Here is a 22,520-nt window from a genome sequence, read left to right as displayed (position 1 = left end):
TTGAGAGGTCTGACAGACAGATGTCATCCATGTGGCATTTGTCACCACCTCTACCTACTTGGCATCAATACCAGACCAACCAGCAGCAACCTGGGGAGCGTGTGCACCAGATCTCAAAATATGAGTGTGCTTTCAGCATTTCTTGCCTATTTTTCAACGTTCATGCTAATTGCCCCAAAGAACAGAAGGAAATTCATTGCATGCCTCAGAACACTCAATGAACCTCAATGCTCAGGGATATTTCCGATCTTGTGGGGAACTTAAAAAAAAAAAAAAAAAAAAAAAAAACTTAGTCTTGGGCTTCATGCCAGAGATTCAGATTTAACTGACCTGGGATGGAGCCTGGCAATTTGTGTTTTTAAAAGCTTGGCTTCTGAAAAGTTTTAATGTGGTTTAATGCACAGGCAGGACCCAGAGCCAACCATCTGACAGGAGGGGGAAAGAAGATGGGCAAGTTCATCTAGAAGACTCAGAGAGCCACTGGAAATGAGCAGGGCCGGCCATTTCAGCAAAGAAACAAAAAATCAGGCACCGCACACAGCAAGGCCAGGTAGTATAGGTGGTGACGAAAAGGAGAAGGCTGTCTTCCCAGGCAGAGGAAGGAGAGCACGGAGCTGCTCTACCCTGCAGGAGGGCGTCTGGCAGCCCAAGGTCACCTCAGGGACCAGCCAGACAGGAGGTAAACGAAAACAGTCCTTGCCTTTCCCTCAGTCTGTCACTGCAGTATGAGGCTAGCTTTTCTGCTGAATTTCCACATATCAACCTCCTTTATTACTCCGGTCCAGAATTCTAACAGCACATGTTCAGGTGATGCCTTTAGAAAAGCACCCCACAGCCACGATAGCCTATGGCCTGCAGCCATATGGACTCTTTTTCTGAATGAATAAATCATCTAAAATCTCTGATTTAGTACTATCCACAGGTCCACAAGTCCTGGGGCAGTGATTCTTTTAAAACACATTAGGATAATAACCAGTCTTGAAGACAGTGAAGTGAAACAGTGATCCTCAATCTCTATGAGTGGAATAGAAATTGGACAACCTTTGTAGAAAGTGGACGGTGTGCAGCAGAAGCTTGGAAATCGTGTTCATTTTTTGATCTACTACAGCAAATTCATTTCTAGGATTCTAGGAAAATAATCAGAGATGTGGTATTTGTGTATAAGTTTATCACCAAATGCTATATTATGCTGAACATTTGGAAGAAACCAAAGTAAATGTCCAATGAAATTATCTGTTAACTCATTAAAGCATAGTACAGATAATTTATTAAAAGCATGCCTCCTAACAAAATCTAATGTATTAGAGAATTTTTTTCTTTCTATCTGTCTGTCTGTCTATCTATCTATCTATCTATCTATCTATCTATCTATCTATCTATCAGGGATTGAATCCAGGGGCACCACTGAGCCACATTTCCAGCCCCTTGTATTTTTTATTTGAGAGACAGGGTCTCACTAAGTTGCTTAGAACCTTGCTAAGTTGCTGAGCCTGGCTTTGAACCAGAATCCTTCTGCCTTAGCCTCCCGAGCCACTGGGATTACAGGTGTGTGTCATCTTGCCTTTTTTGAGGTAAAAAAATAGAAATGTGACAAAGTAGCATTTAGTAGGACCTTATTTTTTAAGTGTATCTTGCAAATATAAAAACATACTTAAGGAAAATATGGTAAAATGCTCATAAGATAGTTATTTTCTTTCTTCATAGTCGTCTATAATATGCTTGCATTTCTTTTATGATGTTAACATGTAACTAAAATGTTATCAATAAACATGATGGAGTCTGAATGAAAATTTAAGAAGTGAATTATCAGTCTTTCTCCCATATTGGATTAAAGACATACATTTCTGAAAAGCTCTCTATATCCACACCAGTTTTAATTTTTGACTCAAAGAGAGACTTTCTACCTCACCCAAAGCTCCGTAATTTCTCTTGTATCCAGTGTGTTGCTAGCTGGAATAAATATAGAATCACCAAGCACAATCCCAAAACATCTATAGAAAGCAGAATATCATTCTTTCTCTTACTTAATAATCATTTCTGCAGAAATTTGAAACCAGCAAGTGTTATGGGCACTGAATCCTTGGGGCCCCCCAAACCACTAGTTGCTAAGGAGGCAGGTGGCACTGTGGTGCCGCTACCCCAGAAGTTTGTTCACTTTATTCTGGAATTCAGTTAGTTCTATGGCGTCTGGAGTATACTAGACCAAAAGGCTCCTCCCTCATCCAGCCCAAGCAACTCTGGAGGAATACTCAAACTCTGGTCCACTCCGGCCTGATGAAGGGTCTTGTAAGAGTCTCAGACTATCTACTCCAGAGGAATCTAAGTACTTAGCCCTGAACAGGAAATGAACTGAATCTCAGATGCTGCTATTAGACCAGGCTTCAGGGCGGGCACAGCAAAGAACCAAAGGCCCAGAGCCTGTCATGCCATTTACTGCCAAGGTATTAGACCCCTGGGAATTCTACGCCCACTCAGTGTCCCTCTCCAGAGACCCAAGTCAGACCCTGTCAGCTAGCGGGTAGCTACTTAATTCCGACAACTAGCTCTCATAGCATAAAAGGAAGCAGGTAAGCCAGTGGTTAAGGCTGTGGCTCTAATACTTTTGTCCTCTCCAAAACTGGTGCTGAAACTTATTCCCCAGTGTGACAGGGCTGGGAGGTGGGGCCTCATGGGAGCTGGTTAGCTGCCTCGTGGATTAACTGCTAATAAAACCTCTTGCAGGAGTGTGCTCTCCACTCTGCTCTTCTGCCAGGTCAGGACGTGATGCTCCTCCCTTCTGGAATACGAGGTGCCATCTTGGAAGTAGGAAGACAGGGCCCTAACCTGCACCTTGGTGTTGGACTTCCCAGCCTCCAGAACGATGAGGAATGCATTTCTGTTCTTTATAAATTATCCATCTGTGGTGTCTAGCGATGGCAGCACAAGACAGGCTAAGACAGGTTAGCAATGGCGGCAGGGACCCACATCCAGCTCTGCCCTCCCGGCAGCCTCAGGCACCATTCACAATCAGGCAGGAAGCGAGGCCCACCTCGTAGGACGTTCCAATGAGTCTGAAGATGTCTACCGCAGGGTAAGGCTCCACGTCATCGCTGAGCAGGGAGTGGAGGTGAGGGATGGGGGGCAGCGTGCTGTCCTTGTTGGTCACGCTGTCCAAGTACCTGGAGAAGAGGCAAACCCACGTCACTGAGGACCAGCTAGGATTGTCCCACTACGGTTCCTCACTCCCATTCCACAGATGGCAGCTTAGAATAGAAAGAAATGCCCTTCACTTCAAAAGAAAAAGCCTATGGAAATAAATCCTCAGCCACAGAGATTTTATGATTATCATCAAGGCCATTAAGACTCAGGAAATGAGGGAGCAAGAGAGAAAGCACAGGAAGAAGGCCAGAGGGGGTTTCCAAGGCAGGACGTGGCACAGCAGCACAGTACCTTCCCAGGACAGTCATGGCCTCGCCGTCGTCCTTGCAGTTCAACAGTTTGTCCACGTTGGCATCCAGCACGGCCAGGGCCAACTGGAATATCACTTTGATTCCTTCATAGAAGAAACAGTCCACGACCACCACCGCGCTCTCGAAGGGCATCACGCTGAGGAAGAGGGTGAGGAACCAAGACAGGGAGATGGTGGAGATGACACCCAGGTCCTGCATGCAGTCGTACAGCTGCGGCACATAGTCCCGAGCCAGCTCCTCGAAGACACCCTGGTCCACCAGTGCGCCTGAGGAGGGGACACCAAAGGGCTCAGGTCGACCAGCTGTACCTTCTCACCAGAGAACCCACACAAGTGGCTTCCCTGTGACAACCCCATTCACAACCATTCTGCCAGGACTGTGTCCCTAGACCAAGCGTCAACGGAGCTCAGTCTCCAGGGTAAGTCTGGCTGCATCTTCTCCTTGCTGTTTTCCTACCATGAATGAGCACTAATGGGACGACTCTAAGGGTCGCTGTAAAAACTTTACAAAATTTTCATGACACTGTTGTGTTGGCAGCACAAAATTTGCTTAGGAATGAAATACACATCCAGGATGCCCCAAGTGTACCCCTAAGTAGTTTACTCAGTAAACTCTTCTTTATTTAAAAAATACTCTTTGGACGCATGCTCTTCACATATGACATCACTTTAAAAAAATAGTTGTATTTTTAAAACTTAGAGCTGCACACACTCACAAATGACTGACTGACATTTTTAGAGAATATTTTCCCTAAGTCATATTAGTGTACAAAAATCTAGAAATACAGACAGGACACAAGACGGTAACGTAAAGCATATGTTGTATACTATACCAGGAATGAAGAGCTTGTCCTGCGAAAGTTAATGTCTGATACATGAAGGGGTTATAAGGAGGCAATAATTCAATGGTTGTTTGCTTTGCAATGAAACCAGTTTTGAAATATGCCTTAGGAATTCAGCTTTGGATAAGACTTTACATGCTGTGTTTTCCACCCAGATAACATTTTTTGAATACCTCTGCTTTCCATAGGCTCCATCTTCTCTATTAAAGAGCACATAGATAGACATTTCAGTGGAAATCTATTTTTCCACTAATGGTCAGAGCCCTTGGGGTAGCTCTCACATATTATTCAGTGACACCACATCAAGTGTTTCCTAAGATAACATCTGTGACAGTAATATGTGCCACACATCACTTATGCTCCATGGGATTTCTTTATTTACAACCTATATTCACTTAAGCTCTTTCCATCTTGGAAAACTGGAGTAGTCTGAAACTACTGGATAATGTGACTAGGAGTGAAGCTTTGGCTGCTACAACTCTAAAACCATTGTCCCCATGAGCTTCAGGCTGAGAGGGTAACACACCCACATACCGACAACCCTGGTGTTGTAGTAATCTGGAAGCATCCGCTCACACAAAGCAACCAGCAGCCAGAAAGCCTCCTCCTCTTTGGCATAAAGAAGTAGCACTGAGGTGACAATATTCATGGCCTAGTGGAATGAAAGACAAAGTCATCCAATACATTTTGAAGACATCAAATAGATATTAAAATACAAGTAATTTTGTTAACCTAAAAAGGATTATTGAGTTACTCTCACAGAGGCCATCAAACTCTCTGAAAAATTCCAGATGAAATTCTGAGGCTTTGCAGGACACATAGGGGCGCTGTCTGTATTTTGGGTTTTGTTTTCTTTTATGACCCTTTAAAAATGTAAAAACCATTAGTCCTTGAGCCAGTACCTCATCAGGGGATTGTTAGCACCAATATTCACCAGAATCCCTAACACAAAACATGTACAGGCAAACCCTCCTTTCAAAAACTTTGCCCCCAAGCTATCTGACAAAGCTTTCAACCTGTAAAAATCTCTCATTGTTCTTAATCCTTAATTCAATGAGGTAAATATTTCCTTTTTAACCTTCTGTAACAGTTTCTATAACCAAGTACACATAGCTCCAGGCTCTCCTCAGAGAATAATGAAACCTTTCAGAGTTAAAGCCCTGGCCCATTATTTCCGTCTGGATAAAGATGGTCCCTGTGATTTAAATTCTAAAGTCACCTTACTTTCTTAGAAGATATTATCAGAGAGCTCATAACCACTCAACAGCTAAACTACCTTAATAGTCCTCTTAATTAAAAAAGGAAGATCAAAAGATAGATGCAAATTCTATTCTATTAAAAGCCTTCTAACTACTTTGCTTCTTTTGATCTTCTGGAAACCCGGGAGTCTGTTCATCAGACTTCTACAATGAAAATTTCTCTTTTGGTATAATGGGCTCTTTCTTGCAAGTCTTATTCAATATTTTCCCGAGTGAAATCATTATTAAAATTCCACTTGAGAATTAACCTGTCAACTCTAGTCCATGGCTGTGGTTATAGTCAATTCCTCAGTCATCCAGTCAAGATTGGTTTTTCCAGGTTCCACCCCTGTAACAGGCTCTGGTATAGGAACTGAAGGAGGGGGATGGGAGACACTGCTTAGACAGGGCATAGATGCTGGTATGAGAGAGAAAACACTAAGATATAAAGGGTAATTAATCAATTTGGGGGTATGTTTAAATTTAATGTTATTTTAAAAAGTTAAATAATGTGGTAAATGGAGAGAGGGGGCGAGTGTGTGTATAGGTGGAAGACAGATGTATGGCTGTAAGAGCAGAAGTTCAGCCCCCTTTAGCCCTAAAATGGGTGGTCCAGGAGGCCTCCATGACGATGCAGTCTTTGAATCTAAGGTCACGTTATCTGGAAGCCTCCCAAGTGGTCACTTAAGTTCCAGTACAAGAAATGATTTTAGCATGTGGGCAACATTTTGCCTTCTTTTTTTTGTCATACTGAGTAAAACCAAATTGATTCTAATGTGTATTCAAGTACAACTCTAGCATACACACACTGTAATTTCCAAGGACGTTAAAGTTTAAGAGGAACATGTGGCAATCTATAGAGAAGGGATGTGTGTTTAAGATGCCGAGGGTAGACTAGGGAGTGAGCTAGACCTTGGATGACCCACAAAGGGGCATCATGTCTTGCTCCTGTCTCGGGCAGTAGGCCTTGACCCAGGGTGACTTTGCTCCTATGGGGACATTGGCAATGTCAAGAGACAATTTTGACTGTCACAACTGGGAAGTTTTATTGGCATTGAGTGGGTAGGGGCCAGGCATGTCATTAACACTGAAGCACAGGACAGCCCCCCCCCCCCAGGAAGAGATTATGATGCCAACTGCATTGAGACTGAGGAGCCTTGGAGCAATATTTCTTCTGTATAAACTCTCCAAGACACTCACCTGGCAATACCCTATGTTGGGATTTCGAAATGCATAAGCTGTTAAGACCCTCCTCAGAGCAGCAATGCCCATTTCGTTCTGGAAAGCTGGGTGCTCCGGAAGAGAGCGGTGTAAGTCCCTCTCGATCTCCTCTGTGGCGAGGTTGTACTTCCCCATGGACTTCTCCACCAGGTCTTCATAGTACCCAGGATGTGTGGCCTTTTCGTTAATAGCACCTGGGTGAACACATAACAGATACAATATACAAAAAGTGGAAGCCCTGCCTTGCTCTGTAAATTAATGCTTTATGAATTATATCGTTGTAATTGTTGTCCAGTCAGCTAAACCTCTTCATTTTTTCTGTCACTCATAGAAAATTGGCAAAAAAGATGAAATCATGTGAAAATATGAATCAGATGAAAAATGTGGTATATTTCTATCATGGATAGCCTAAGGTTGATGACCTTTTCCAGCCCCAGAGCAAGGTGGCTGAGTAAAAACCCCTTCAGGTAGAAGTTTGCAGGCTATAAACCTGTGCTCCAAGGAGCTTCCACAATCTCAAGTGGCTGCTTAAGAGAAGAGGGACAGTGACCAGAGTAAGCCAGGCTGAGTCCTCCTCTCTACACCCCCTTTAACCACTGTAATAACCTGATAAAAGCTTTGCTTTTATTTCATGGGGGGTTTTATTACAATTTTACTTGAAAATAAAGATGTCTCTCAAATTAAGTTTGAACACTATTTGCTAAAGGGCTAGCTATGAAGGACTTCAAATATGGAAGAGCAGGAAAGGCTGTAGTATACTTGGAGGGATTTTTGAAGTTGCAATCAGTGGTGAGGGTGTTCTTAGTAGTGATGAGCCTATTACCTGTGGGAGTTCTGCAGGAGAGGGATGGGAGCCGGGCTATATAATCACCAGTTTAAGATGTTTGTATTAAGATTCTTGAAGACAGAAAAACTCTGTCTGCAAATAGCTAAATTTAAATCTAGATATAAATTTATATTGCTGTTGGGGAAAATGGATTTTATCATGCTGAAGAATGAAATTGGACCCTAACCTCCCACCATATACCACAACCAGCAGCACAAATGGACTAAAGACTTACAGCAGAAGACCTGAAACCATAACGCTGCTAGAAGAAAACAGGAGAAGTGCTTCTCAAAATTGGTCAGGGAAATTATTTTGGATATGACACCAATCACAACTCAAAGGCACATGCACCAAAAGCAAAAGAATAGACAAGTAAGATTATATGAAATTCTGCACCCCAAAGGATCATCAGAGAGCAAAGGCAATCTACAGGATGGAAGAAAACTTTTTCATATCAAATATCTGATAAGGAGTAAATATCCAAACTATAAAAAGATACAAGGAACTAATACAACTAATAGTTCACTCAACTAACAGTAAACAACAACAAAAACAAAAATCCAATTAAAAATGAGCAAAGGAAATGAACAGACCTTCTTCAAAGAAGACAAATATCCAACATATATGAGAAAAGATGCTCAATATCACTAATGCTGAGGAGATGTAAATAAAAATTGTTGTAGAAAACATACAAATGAATTCATTGAGGCTGCAGGATATAAGATCAATACCAAAAAAATGAACTGCATATCAATATGCTAGCAGTAACCAATCTTAAAATGAAAGTGAGTAAACAATTGCATTTATAATATGATAAAGAGAAAATAAATATTCAGAATAAATACAATTATTTCAAGCTATAAAAGATTGCTGGAGGATATTAACAAAGACAAAGTGAATGGAAAGATACCCCATGTCCATAGCTTAGAAGACTTAATATTGTTAAGATAGGGAAACTACCTAAACCCATGTACAGATTCAACACAATACTTACCAAACCCCCAGTTGCCCTTTTGGTAAAAATTAACTAGTTGATACTAAAATTTGCAGGAAAATTTAAGGGCCTTCCAAATGACCAAATCAATGTTGAAAAAGAACAACAAAGCTGGAGGACTCACACTTCTTGATTTTAAAACTTATTACAAAGTTATAGAAATCAAGACTATGTGGTTCTGGCATATAGACACATCAATAGGCCAACTGAGACTCCAAAAATGAACCCTCTCCTTAATGGTCTATTAATTTTTGACAAGGGTTCTAAGCCAATTCATCAGGGAGAAGCAGAGGCTTTCAAACAAATGATCAAGAGATAACTGGCTACCCATATGGAAAAGAATGAATTTAGATCATTACCTCACACAACATAAAAATTAAAATGAATAAATCACAGAAAACTGTAAGTCTTAGTAGAAAATATGGGCTGGCGTAAATCAACATATGAAAACAGAGTGATATAAGAAAAAAAAACCATAAATTGAACTTCACCTAACTTAGAAATTTTGTGTTTCAAAGGACACCATCTAGACAGTGAAAAGTCAGCCAAAAGAATGGGAAATTTTGAAAATCTGATAATGGATCTGTGTATAAAATGTGCTTAAAAACTCTTAGCACTCAATTAATAAAAGACAACCTAATTAAAAGTGGGCAAAAGATCTAAGTAGATCTTTCTGCAAAGAAGATATACAAATGGCCACCAAACACGTGAAGACATGCTCAACACCATTAGCCATCAAAACCACAGTGACAAATCACTCAACATCTAGGGTGACTGCAATAGAATAGAAAAGAGCAAGTGTTGGTGAAGATGTGGAAAAATTGGAACCCTTATCCATTGCTGGTGGGATTGTGAAAAGGTGCAGCTGGTTTGGAAAATGGCCGGGCAGTTCCTTAAAAGGTTAAAAACAGAGCAGACAAACCAGAAATTCCACTCCAGGCACATACTCAAAAGAAATGAAAATACACATCCCACCCCCAAACTTACATTATTCACAGGAGACAAAAGTGCAAACCACCTCAATGTTCAGTAACTGACAAATGGCTGAACAAAGTGAATCACAACCGTACAAGGGGGCAACATTTGGTTGGAGAAGCAACGAAACACTGATACATGCTACAGCACAGGTGAACCTTGAAAGCACTCCGCCAAGAGAAAGAAGTCAGTCACAAAGAACTATTGCAGGATTCCACTTATACGAAATGCTCCGAGTAGATAAATCCATAGAAATAAAAAGGAGTTTAGTGGTTGCCTACAGCTGGCTGCCTACAGCTTGGGGGGAAATGGAGAATGAATGAGAAAACATGGGGTGGCAGGAGGGGTTGACCACAGAGTTCTATAATTAACCATGCTGATCACAATTCTGTGAATATCTTAAAATCATTGAATTGGGGGCTGGGGATGTGGCTCAAGCGGTAGAGGGCTCGCCTGGCATGCGTGCGGCCCGGGTTCGATCCTCAGCACCACATACAAACAATGGTGTTGTGTCTGCTGAGAACTAAAAAAAAAATTAAAAAAAAAAATCATTGAATTGTACACTTTGTTGAATCGTGAGTTGTATCTCAATAAGGCTTTTATTAAAAACCAAAAATATAAATTATATATAAAGACAGGGTAAACATTCACAGTTCACCCTTTAGAATATGGAGTCCCCAACCCAATGGCTCTCCCAGATGGTCACGAAGAGAGCCAACCTGTCATTCACTCAAGCCCTGGAAGGGGAGCCTGGCTGATGGTAAATAACCTAGGTTTTTGCTCTCTTCTCATGAGGCTGTGCTGCACTGAGTCCAAGTCCTGGTGTAGTGGCCTTCAGGGTCATGGGAGGGAGCTGGGTCTCAAGGTGGGCTCACCTACTAGAAGCTGGGTTCCATGTGAACCCCACACTGGATGGATGGGGAACATGGGCAATATGTAAATATGTCACTCTCTGGTCACACACTGCCCTCACTGTTAAAGGAGACACTGGATGTAACCCCCCTGACTATCTCTGCCACAGGGCTGTGTAGGATTCCTGGGGCTTGTTCACTTTCATCTGAGATGTGGCTGAAAATAACTTCTAATCTGAATAGGGAGGATGAAAATGGACTTTTTCATTTACTCTGTGAGTGATCAGTTCACCCAACTCAAGGAAGACAAGAGGAGACTGTGTAGTGAGGCTCTGGCTTCATTTGTAATTAGAGGTGAGTTGACTCAAATTAGGGCTTTTAAGTAATAAGGGAGGAGGGCTGCAGCTGGTCTACTTAAGGAAAATGAAAACGACAAGTAAATGAGGACAGAACAAACCCATTTCACACGAAATAGACAAAGTCAATGATTTTTTCGGGATTCTGTTGCCTTACTGCCCAGACATTTCTAGATCTCACTGTGGGACATTTTACCACTTACATGCACTTCTAGAAATACTTGTAAAAATGTCAAGGCTTTCCTGTAAGTCTGAAAACAATTCTTTTCACTTTAATGTCATTTTCTAAATTAAAGGGTTTAATAATGGTCAAAACACCTCAGGTTCAGATAAAATGATTCACATAAGCTTATTTAGAATGATTACTTTTTAGGCCTCAAATCAGATAAGAGCAACTGATTTCTATGATAAAGTAAAGGTTTGTGGAATTTGAAGGCATGCCCTGGTGTTTGAGATAGAAAAGATCCCTGGGATACTCTGGATGCTCAGGATGACAAGAAGTAGTGGCAGATTAGCCTGAAAGATTAAAATATTAAAATGGAAAATTCTAGAAATAAATAATTCCTAAGATTTAAATAACTTTTATTATAGCATGTTGTTATACTTTGTTCTATTTCATTATTAGTTATTGTTTGTTAGTCTCTTACTGTGCCTAATTTGTAAGTGAAACTTATCATAGGTATGTGTTTGTAGGAAAATACATGGTAGACAGGGTTTGATACTACCTGTGGTTTCAGGCAGCCAGTGGGGGCCTGGGAGTGTATGCCCTGAAGACAAGGAGGAATACTATCCAAGGCATATATAGGAAGCCACTTTCATGGCCTCAGTGACAACCAAAGACCTCAGGAGGAGGCAAAAATCAAGAATGGGGTTTTCACCAGGTGTGGTGGCACATGTCTATAATCCCAGGAGCTTGGGAGGCTGAGGCAAGAGATTGGCAAGTTCAACGTCAGCCTTAGCAACTTAGAAGACCCTAAGCAACTCAGTGAGACCCTGTCTCTAAATAAAATATAAAAAAGGGCTGGGGATGTGGCTCCGTCAGTAGGCACCCCAGGTTCAATTCTGGTACCCCACCCCAAAAAAGAATGGGGCTTTCTCATCCCTCCACTCCAGAATTGAACCTGAGAGAGGAGATCCCCCTGAATCACAAAACGCTGCACTCTGGCACATCCGGCTCTCTTTTTCCTACAAAGTCTCACTGAAGAAATGGAAGAGACTGAGGACTCAGGGGACAGTGGCACCAACATCTGGGCCGCTTACCTTGGGTCCTGGATTTTGATGAAGAGTAAAAGATTTTGACAGAATTCACAGATTCTGGTGGGGAAATGAGCTTTAGTTCTGAACTGGAGGTTTGCCTATTTGAAAGAACCCCTGGTGCAGGACGGAAGGTGGAGGGGAAGCCCGGGTGACCTGGACTCAGATGCCTGTGCTCCAGCCCTGCCCAGGTCATACCTGAGAGCAGCAGCCACAGCTCGCCCCGCATGCTCTCGGGGATGCCCTTCAACACCAGCTCCCGGGTTTTTTCGGTGCGGTACATGCAGATCCCCTGCCCATACTCAGCAAAGTGAATCTTCCAGGCTTGCTCTTTCAAGAACTCTTTGGCCTGAAAGACACAAGGAATGTTATTACATCCCAAAAGTACTTCGAGGCTGGTAAGGAGAGTCGAGATGGAAGGTCAGAACAGTTTCCCTGTTGAGTGGGGTAGTCAAGTTCTGGGCAGAGCACGTGAGAACAAAGAACTCAAGATTTTTCTGGAATCCTCCCCCAATTCCACACATCCATCACAGGTGGCAGTTCTGCCTCAAAGCTCTCTGACCCAGTCAGAATCCCACTTCCCCAAGATGGGTCAGTAGGGTGCAAATCATATTTTTAGTTTTATTTCTATTCCTCCAAGTGAAAGTGAATTCATGTTTTTAAAATGTGTGCTGAGAAAGCGTGTACTTATTTATTGGTTGACTTACACAATAGTTAAAATAAAAAGAGTTAAAATGATTCTTGTCTCCTCCCTTCAAGCCGCTCTGAAACCTAACTGCATATTTAGATAAAAACTGCTTCACCATTTACACAGACATTTATGAGTTTATTTACATTAAAAACTATTTTTAATGGTCATGTTCTACCACAGTTTTGGGGAAGAGCAAAGGGTGCCCACCAATTTGGGGTTGAATTCCTCAGGAGACCGCCGCCGGTACATGGTCATCAGGGTCTGTGTGGCTGTGGGGACGCTATTGCCATTCAGGTTGAACTGGCGCTCTCCGTCCGCATCGGAGCTCGTGCTTCTCTGGGGGCTGGAGGAAACGAGGCTGCTGGGCCGAGAATACACCTGTTCATGAGGAGCAGAACAAGACATTGGAGGGATCTGGGCACAGAACCTACGTCCGCAGGGTCCTCTGAGTAGCTAGCAGTAACTCCGTCATGTTTTCCTGATGTTTCTTGCTACAGGAAGGATCAGGAGAAAGGCAGCAAGTTAACATCTTGTCAGGGATCAGACAGTGGCTGAGGTCATAGGCTGCAGCATTTCAATACTCAAAGTTGGTTTCCTTTGTATTTTTTTTTATATTTTTTATTTTAGTTGTAGATAAACACAATACTTTCATTCTATTTATTTATTTATTTGTATGTGGTGCTGAGGATGGAACCCAGTGCCTCCCATGTGCTAGACAAGCACTCAACCACTGAGCGACAGCCTCAGCCCCTTCCTTTATATTTTAAATGCAATTTTGGTAACAGAGGCTGCCTATTTGTCTCTCTGATTTGCATATATGATGATGCATGTGCTCTAATCCCAACAACAGAGGGCTGAGGCAAGAGGATTACAAGTTCTCACCCAGGTAACTTGGTGAGACACTATCTCAAAAATAAAATAAAAAGGGTTGGGGACATAGCTCAGTGGTAGAGCACCCCTGCCATCCATTCCCAGTAGCATGCACACACACATACACAAAAAACCAACATAAGTGAACAACCGGGTAGGCAAGGACGGGGTGTTACATGTGACTTTACCATGTTTAAAGCTTGTTTTAACTAGCAGTACCTTGCTCAGGAATTTACCTAGTCCCATGTCTTCTCAGTGCTCTATTTTCCTGGATGTGGGTCCAGGGCCTAATTCAATAGGGAGGATGCGATTTGTATTTTATTGTAATAAAATCATCATGATGATGCTGAATTTCAGACCTGAGACTTTATTGACTTCTGTACCATTCCAAACCATGTCATTCTGTGGGCAAGAGTCACTTGCTACGTAACAGATAAAATCACTTAATAATACTGGCAACTGTAGAATAAGAGGTTTAAACCAAACTTCTTGAGTTTACCCAAGAGCCTGCTGAGATACCGCATGAGAGCAGGTGGCTTATCTTAGAATAGCTACAGAACTGAAAAAATAGGAAGCGAACACTCTTGGGCACAGGAATAGGGCAAACCCCAACACCTGCAGGTATTTTCTACAGACCTCATCATCTGAACTGTTGTAGCTTCCGGCAAACTCTTTGTCCAAGTATATTTTGGAAGTCGTCTGCTGCAGGAAATCTGAGATCCTTTGCACTAGAAAGTCTCTATCTTTCAAATTGGCAAATAGGAAGGTCATCCTGTTCCTGGTGCTGATGGACAGAGGACTCGGGAGCACACTAGAGCTGTCGGCCTTCTCCACAATGGTCACCTAAAAAGAAACACGAAGCACAGAGCATTACTTTCCAGGAATTACCCCACAGCAGCCCACAAGCAGCGCTACAAGAGGAACACAGCACTCTCACCACTCTGTGGAAACCACCCGTATTTTCTGGAGCAAACTGAGATTCTTTGTCTCTTTTCCAATAAAATAAAATAGCTCACAGCAAATCTAACTGGAATTTAGAGCAGAAACTAGAATAATCTTGCTGATCTTTCAAAATCAGTGGTTCTAAACTGGGAATGATTCTACTCTTTCCCATACACCCTGGAGACATCAGGCAATATCTGAAGGCATTTTTGGTTGTCACAAATGGGAAGGTGACAACCATCTAGTAAGTAGAGGCTAGGGAAGCTACTGAATGTCCAGCAGTACACAGGGCAGTGACCAACACGAAGTCTGGCCCTAAATGTCACTAGTGCCAAGATGGGTCACTTGGATGGAAATGAATTTCATTAAAATCTCAGGGAGTCATGAGAGCTAGGACTCCTAGCTGTCACACCACTCAGAGGACATGGAAAAGAACTGGTACCTGTCCTTGTATCAAGCTTAATGTTAGGGAGGTTTTCAAGACCCCATCAATCTTTCAATGAATGGATTACTGATCTGTGGCTTTGCATCCAATTGTCAAGGATCTATTCCTGGGCAGACATGATATAAACAGCTTAACTGCAGTGCTGTTTGCACTAGCAGATTCTGTGTGTGTGTCTGTGTGTGCGCGTGCGTGTGCACAGGTGTGCATGAGTCTATGTGCACACATGTGTGTGACCACTGAAGTCACCTACAGCGGAAGAAAAGAAGGAAAGAGAAACATCTGTTTTAGCTTTGAACTGAAGACATATATTGGTGGTTTTTAGTAGGATTTACATAAAATTGGAAGTAAGGATAAATGCAATAAAACTATTTTCTTTAGCACATTAGGAAAAACTTCAAGGTGAGCTCTAAATGGTTTATTTATAAGAGCTCTGATTATGTACCTACAGCTAGGTCTCTTCTCACCTCTTCTTTTCTATCTGAAGGCAGTCTGGACAGAGTTAACTTTAATCTGCATATTGGCATTTTCATATGAAATATATCTTTTCCAAACAGTACTTTAAAAACCCTTTCTTCTGCTTTAGCCTAGGAAATATATTAAAGTACCTTAAAAAGTTGCATGGCCTCAAGTGCTGTGCATTGTATGTGATATACATTATATAACATGCATGTGATATATCAATATAGTTACATATCATGTATAAATGTAAATATCTGTTTTAAAGGAATCCGAGTGCACCTGCAGGATTTTTTGTTGTGTTTTGTTTTAATACAAAAAACTGCTATAGAAAAATGGAGAAAAGAACCTTTTTTCTTATGAAAAGGATCTTCCTTCAACACTTGAAAAATGTTTGTTTTAAAATTTCTGCTGGTTCTTTGGGTCATCAGGCATCTAGAACTAAATGGCAGATGCCAAAGGATTAAAGGTTCAAATTTTGTGTCTCAGACAGACAGGGACATGGATTTTGATAAAGTCAAATGGAAAGCGTCTTCTCATTTACCAGAATCATGACCATGGAAACAGGAAACTCCTACATAAAACAGGGGAATGCTCACGTGGATTATGAGACATTTTTCATTGACAAATGAGTTCTAGTAAAATCTATTCCATGAGCTTTGCCCCGCCGAGGAAAGGAGGCCAGCTGCCTCAGCATTCTCTACACTATAATGAGACATTTTCATTACCAACTGGGCTTATAAAACAGACTGGAACTCAATCAAGTCTTGGTGGTTCCTGATGAACATTTATGAGGCAATTGGTGTTGGGGAGGCACTTCATCTGGACCCTCTAAGTGACGATAAGGAGGAGCCTCATCAGATTCCTGTAGCCTCCTGCTTCCACTACCCCAACAATTAATTCAAAAATCTACAGCCACATGATTCTGCATAAATCTTCACCCTCTGTCACTATGGCCTAACTGAATTCCATGTGTAGAATGTATGCTAACAGTCTGCAGCCCAAGGGGGTGTCACATTCCACAGAGGCTCCCTGGGCACAACAGGGGTCCAAAGGGCACCTGCTCCTGTGAGAACACTCTACTCAAACACCCACTGCTTTTCTGATGTTATCATTACCCACAGGTAATAAAACTTACATTAAGGCATTTGCCTCCTCCATTAGTTGGGGGTTGGGGATCCACCATTAACATCCCTCAGCAATTCATCAGGTCAAAGGGAAGCACTGAGATCCTACCAGGCAGATTTCTTTAAAACTACACCTTCCAACCACTTCATGCTTCAGGTCTAAACCCCACCTCTTTAGACTCTCTTTGCTCTGATTTACCCTGAATTATGACTGAATGATCTCTGCCCTAGTAGGGAAAACCAGAAAGCCAAAGAGAGGTGGAGAACACCAGCGAGGGGGTCTCTCAGTCCTCCAGGGCTCTACTATTGTGTTCTAAATCTTACTCCAGTACAAACAGAGCTGGCTGGACCCAACACCCAGGGGTGCTGATCAGAAGCAGGGCAGATGTCTGGATACAGGCTTCAGGACCTTCTCTGCACCTCTGGATAAACAGAGTGGTAACATGCTCAGAGTCACAAATGACCCATCTGCAGTGCATTCTTAATCCTGGAGTGGACTTCCTAGCCATTCCTGGTTGGTCGGCTTTGGTAACACTGGGTGAAGAAACTTACACACAGAATGAGATGAACAAAGTTATGCCTACTAATGGGCTATGGTGGAGACCATGAAGGAGGTTAAATTTGCTAGAAAAATTATGAAGCTATGTTCACAACCCAATGTAAGGACAACTGGTCTCTCCACTCCAGCAACTTATCCTGGCCTCAAAATGTGTTCAACACTAGTTTTGCTGACCCAGAATAAGAAGAACCAAATTTGTTTAACATTTTGCATTCTTTTTTTGGGGGGTGGAGTACCAGGGATTGAACTAAGCAGCACTCAAGCACTGAGCCACATCCCCAGCCCTATTTTGTATTTTATCTAGAGACAGGTTCTCACTGAGTGGCTTAGCACCTCGCTTTTGCTGAGGCTGGCTTTGAACTCACGATCCTCCTGTCTCAGCCTTCTGAGCTGCTGGGATTACAGGCATGTGCCACCACGCCCAGCTGCATTCTTTTTGATCTGTTTGGCTTCTAGGAATTTGTAACTTGTAACTTAAGAAAAGTTTACATATTAATTTAGGTAAAAGAATATATCAATAATGTATATATGCAGTCGTTAAAAATTACATCATAGAAGAATATTTAATTTTTAGGAAATGGTCTGAGATATATTTACTGTTAAAGGTCATAAATAAAAGTAAAAATTCCATATAACATGTTTTAGATCTGAGTTATAAGACATGCACACAGCAATGCATAGAAAAAGCCTAGAAAGCTGTGTACTGTGCACAATTAAGGTGATTGTCTTTAAATAATGAAACTAGGTGTAAATTTTGTTTTCTTTTTATTTGTATTTTTGAAAAATTTCTGTGATAACAATACATTACTCTTAAAACAAAAAAGAAAAGGAAAAAATAACTCCAGGAGCATTTGCTTACATAAGTAAATTTTTTAAAGATATACAAGATAGGGGCTGAGGATGTGGCTCAAGCGGTAGCGCGCTCGCCTGGCATGCGTGCGGCCCGGGTTCGATCCTCAGCACCACATACAAACAAAGATGTTGTGTCCGCTGAAAACTAAAAAATAAATATTAAAATTCTCTCTCTCTCTCTCTCTCTCTCTCTCTTTAAAAAACAAAAAAGATATACAAGATAGAGAAACTTTAATCCTTTACTACGGGGAAACTTTTCTTTCATTCTTGTTTTTTTCTTTTTTGTACCAGAAATTGAGCTCAGAAGCATTTAACCCCTGAGCCACATCCCCAGCCTTTTCTATTTTTTATTTTGAGACAGGGTCTTGCTAAGTTGCTTTAGGGTCCCCCTAATTTGCTGAGGCTGGCTTTGAACTGAGCCATTGGGATTATAGGCATGTGCTACCTCACCTGGCCTATTATGGGAAATCTTGACAAAGAGACAATCTCGGTTAAATGTTCAAAACGTTTGACTACCTTATCTTCCAGGAAAGGATCAGGTTAGGCTGGAAGTTGCCAGAAACTTGAGGGCTGCCAGCTCCTGTGTTTCCTGACCCCTGACATATAACTGGAAGTTCTCAACCCAAACCTCACAGCCAACCCTCCAGATGGACTAACCTCCTATCCCAGGCAGGAGGAAATCCAGCTCCAAACCAGAGCAAGTATAATATCTTTTGGACTTTCCTGGACATGAGAACTGGCCTGGAAATTTCTTGAAATACAGACTGCAAAATCTGTAGAGATTCAGATTTTGGGGTGGACTGTGGAATCTGCTGCTAACCAACAGCCTGGTGATTCTAATGTAGGTTCCTGGCAGATCAGGTGGGAACAAACACTTGGCCTTCTAACCCACCCACCCACTTGCTCCTTTTGACCAGGCTGCCCACAGCCGCAAGCCAGGCTATTCAGAACTGTATTTTCTTGTTTTTGTGTCTGATGCTTTGATACGTTTGGGTCTTTCTGACACCTGAGAGATCACCCTCACTCAGTGCTGGCCAATTGCTAGAAAATTGTTTTTTCAAGCAAACAAACCATGCAGAGCCCACATTCCAACCACCTCCTTTTTTCTAGTGCTTATAGTCAGGGCCACTATTGTCCTGCCCAACTCACCCTAGGGCCAGGAATTAGACAACTCCTGCAGTCACTATGCCTCAGAGCCCACAAAACTGTGCACACTACACAATCCTAAGTCTGTCCAGCTGGTTTTTCCCCTCACAAAACACAATAAAGGCTCTTGCCCATGAGTTCCCTTGTTCCTTCTGCCTCTTGACTCATCTGGTCCCTCCTGTGTGGCCCTGAATGGCGTGGCCTTTCCTCTTGGGATCTGTGAATACAACAAGCAATTTTTCCAGTAGCAGTCATCCCTTGATCTGTAGGCCTCACCACCTCTGAATGATGATAAAACCCTTATTATTTCTGGAAGATGAGATCTCACAGGTCCTAGAGACACTTCCAACTGGGACAACTGAAAGGGTAACAAATGCCGCTAGTGAATTAAGAATATTCACAACGTTAAAGACCAACCAACTACTGATAACAAAAAAATGCAAAACAACAATAAACAAATAAAAAAGCAAACCAAAAAAACAACTCCTGGTTTACCCAGAGAAGCATTATAAATGAACATCCTAATACATCCTTTCTTGCCTGAAACCTACCTCTCGGAGTGGGATTATGAGGCTGCATAGGTTTTCCTCCTTGCTGGTGAAGCAGATGTAATTCGTGGAGACAAACATTTGGCCCAAAATGTGCATTTTGTTAAACGGAGTCCAGAGGGTGCAGTCTGTGTGGCCATCTAATTTTTCATCTTTGGGCAGCCGGAATAGGGCACGGTATCTCTCACTCTTGGCCCTGGCATCGAGATCACTGGGAAGCAACAGTTAATTATAATTCACCTGAGACAAGAAAGAGGTTTCAATACCTTCTAAATAACACTGCAGTGGACGCTCCCTCAGCCTACCAGTCCCTTCCTTGACCTATCTATCCCCTGTTGTCACTCTGGTCTTTAGCTTTACATTGGTGTCAATTCTAACTTAAGGACCCCAAAGCACAATAAAGTTATTTTACTATATTTAGGTCCCTTGCAGAGCCACTTGACAATCAATATCTGTAAATGTCAAAGAACCTTGGGAAAACAAAGCCTGAATAAAAAAATTCATTCTGTCTAAAGAATGCAATAATTTCGAAAGAGGCTGTTAGAATCACTCATACCTGGAGCCACTTTGGGGGGGCACTGTCTTTTAAGAAAAGACTTAAAGAGAATGCAAACAGCCCCACGCCATATCTGCTGGGTGTTGCTCTTTATCCTAATTGGACAACAGAACTACACGAAGAGATTAGGTAGGGCACAACTCTGCTCTTGGCTTCCAATCTCGGCTGGGTCCTCTCTTGGCTACTCCCTAAAGAGCGCCTTTTCCTGTCCACCATGTCAGTTGTTTAAACCTTTCCCCTCGAGGGTCTACCCTCCTCCTCCCCACCAGCCTATTTCCAGCTTCACAGAGCAAAGAGGGACTGACTGGCTGCAGAGCTTCCTTCAGTTCCCTCCCTTCTTCCCCAGGATGACCTCCACCCTCACCAACTCTTACTCTTTCTCTCTGTTTTAAAAGAAGAGGACACGACACACAGAAGTACAACTTCCACCCTCTACAAGACACCACTTTTTAAATGATTCATATTCTTACAGCCTTATCCCTGTCTCCCTCCTGTCCCCTGACCTACCCTCACCAGCAACCTTCCCATCTGCCTCCTTCCTTCAATCCTAATGTTCAACTCTTTTCCATTCTAAATAAATAAATAAGCAAGACCCATCTCTTCATAACTGAATTTCTTGAGAAAGCAGTCTATATTTGCCCATTGCCTTTCCCTGCCGTTCACCTGCTGCCCAGCTCACTGTGGAGGTGACATCTGCCCTCTACCACTGTGTCAACACATCTCAAATCACCAAGGACAGCTTCATAATAACAACCTCCTTGCAGACTCCAACTTCCACCAATTATGTCCAATTTTGCAGTGCTAGGATTAAAGCCAGGGACATTCTACCACCGAACCCCATCCCCAACCCCTTTTATTTTCTGAGACAGGGTTTCACTAAGCTGTTGAGGCTGGCCTCAAACCTTCCTTCCTCCTGCATCCTGCCTATCTTACTGGACTGACCTCCTACTGCATGTCCTGCAGGTAACTCTACTCAATGTCATCAAACTCAGCTACCCTGTCCTCAGGGCCTACTCTTCCTTCTGTCATTCCCCATCTCAGGGAAGGGCAATTCCAGGCAGAGAGTCCCACTTTGGAAGGCATCAGCATCTCCCTCACTCTCTCCCTAGTTTAACCATCACATCCAGCTTTCCAGGCTTTTCTGTAGCCTCTCCTCACCCCCTGCCTGTCCACTCCTAACCATGTGACTGAATTACTTCCTTCTGTGCTTTTCTCTGCATACCATGTGCCTTCCTCTGTCTGAAATTTCCATCCTACTCCTCGCCCGGGGAAATTCTGCTACCATTTTTCAGAGCTGCTATGGTTTGGATATGAGATGTCCCCCAAAAGCTCGTGTATGAGACAATATAAAATGTTCAGAGGTGAAATTATCTGTAGCCTAATTAGTGGATTAATCCACTCATATGGATTAATTGGGTGTTGGAGGTGGGTCCCTGGGAGCATGACTTTGGGGTTTATATTTTGTCCCTGGTGAGCAGAACTCCCTCTGCTTCCTGCTTACCATGTCCTGAGCTGCCTTCCTCCACCATGCCCTTCTGCCACCATGTTCTGCTTCATCTTTGGCCCACAGCAATGGAGTTGGCCATCTGTGGCCTGAGACCTCTGAGACTATGAGCCAAAATAAACTTTTTTCTTCCTCTAATATTGTTGTTAGGTCTTTTGGTCACAGTGACCACAAAGCTGACTAAAACAAGAGCCATCTGGGCAGAGCTAACCACCCCCTGTGTGTGGGCCTAGGCCCCTCTGTCCATAGGACCCAAAGAGTTCCCATTACATTGTGTGGGAGCTGGGCACATTCATCTCTTTCTAAAGTGGAAATCTTTCTCAGTATTGTTTCCACACCCAGAAAAGTGTTCTAACCCTGGAAGCTGTTCACAGAAGGTTCCAGTTAATAAATGTATGGCTTCTCGGTCCTGAGGACAGAGAGACTCAAAGTCCCTTACCACCTACCGTTTCAGGGCAGACACCTTTTTGGGAGATTTCTTCTTCAGTCTGGGCAGGGATCGATCTTGCTCAAAGCCTTCGTTGTCTAAGAGTTGCCTCATAGCTATGTTGGCAAGCTGCTCCATCAGCTTGAACGTCTCGTTGATATTGAGGAACACCGAGAAGAAATGTTCGCTGGACCGTGTGCTCACTTTGATCCCATCGGGCAAGAGCAGCGTGGCGTTCTTCTCAAGCTGAGTAATGTCCACCCACCGGATCACCAGCTTGGCTGAGCACAGGGAACAAGGCTGGGTCAACACCGGGCTCCAGGAAATCCTTCCAAGGTACTGACTGCAATCTCTCAACCCCTGAACTCAGAGGAGTTCCTGACTGCCTTGTT

At 42.7% G+C, this 22,520-nt stretch overlaps 1 protein-coding gene across 1 annotated transcript in view; it reads right to left on the bottom strand.

The window, feature by feature from the left end:
* Positions 1–22,520, bottom strand: part of TBC1D9 (TBC1 domain family member 9) — a 111,052-nt gene that overhangs the window by 21,084 nt on the left and 67,448 nt on the right. The window contains exons 5-13 of the mRNA XM_081303701.1: positions 22,148–22,409; positions 19,645–19,852; positions 14,203–14,409; positions 12,904–13,074; positions 12,204–12,354; positions 6,729–6,943; positions 4,825–4,942; positions 3,430–3,715; positions 3,029–3,158 (exon numbers count right to left, since the gene is read on the bottom strand). Coding sequence (XP_081159827.1) covers positions 3,029–3,158; positions 3,430–3,715; positions 4,825–4,942; positions 6,729–6,943; positions 12,204–12,354; positions 12,904–13,074; positions 14,203–14,409; positions 19,645–19,852; positions 22,148–22,409 — 1,748 coding nt within the window. The remainder of the gene's footprint in view (positions 1–3,028; positions 3,159–3,429; positions 3,716–4,824; positions 4,943–6,728; positions 6,944–12,203; positions 12,355–12,903; positions 13,075–14,202; positions 14,410–19,644; positions 19,853–22,147; positions 22,410–22,520) is intronic.

Source organism: Spermophilus citellus, assembly GCF_964194105.1.
Source record: "Spermophilus citellus genome assembly, chromosome: 8".
NCBI classification, from domain to species: domain Eukaryota; kingdom Metazoa; phylum Chordata; class Mammalia; order Rodentia; family Sciuridae; genus Spermophilus; species Spermophilus citellus.
The sequence above is the reverse complement of the archived record's forward strand: the minus strand, read 5'-3'. Positions and strand labels throughout refer to the sequence as shown.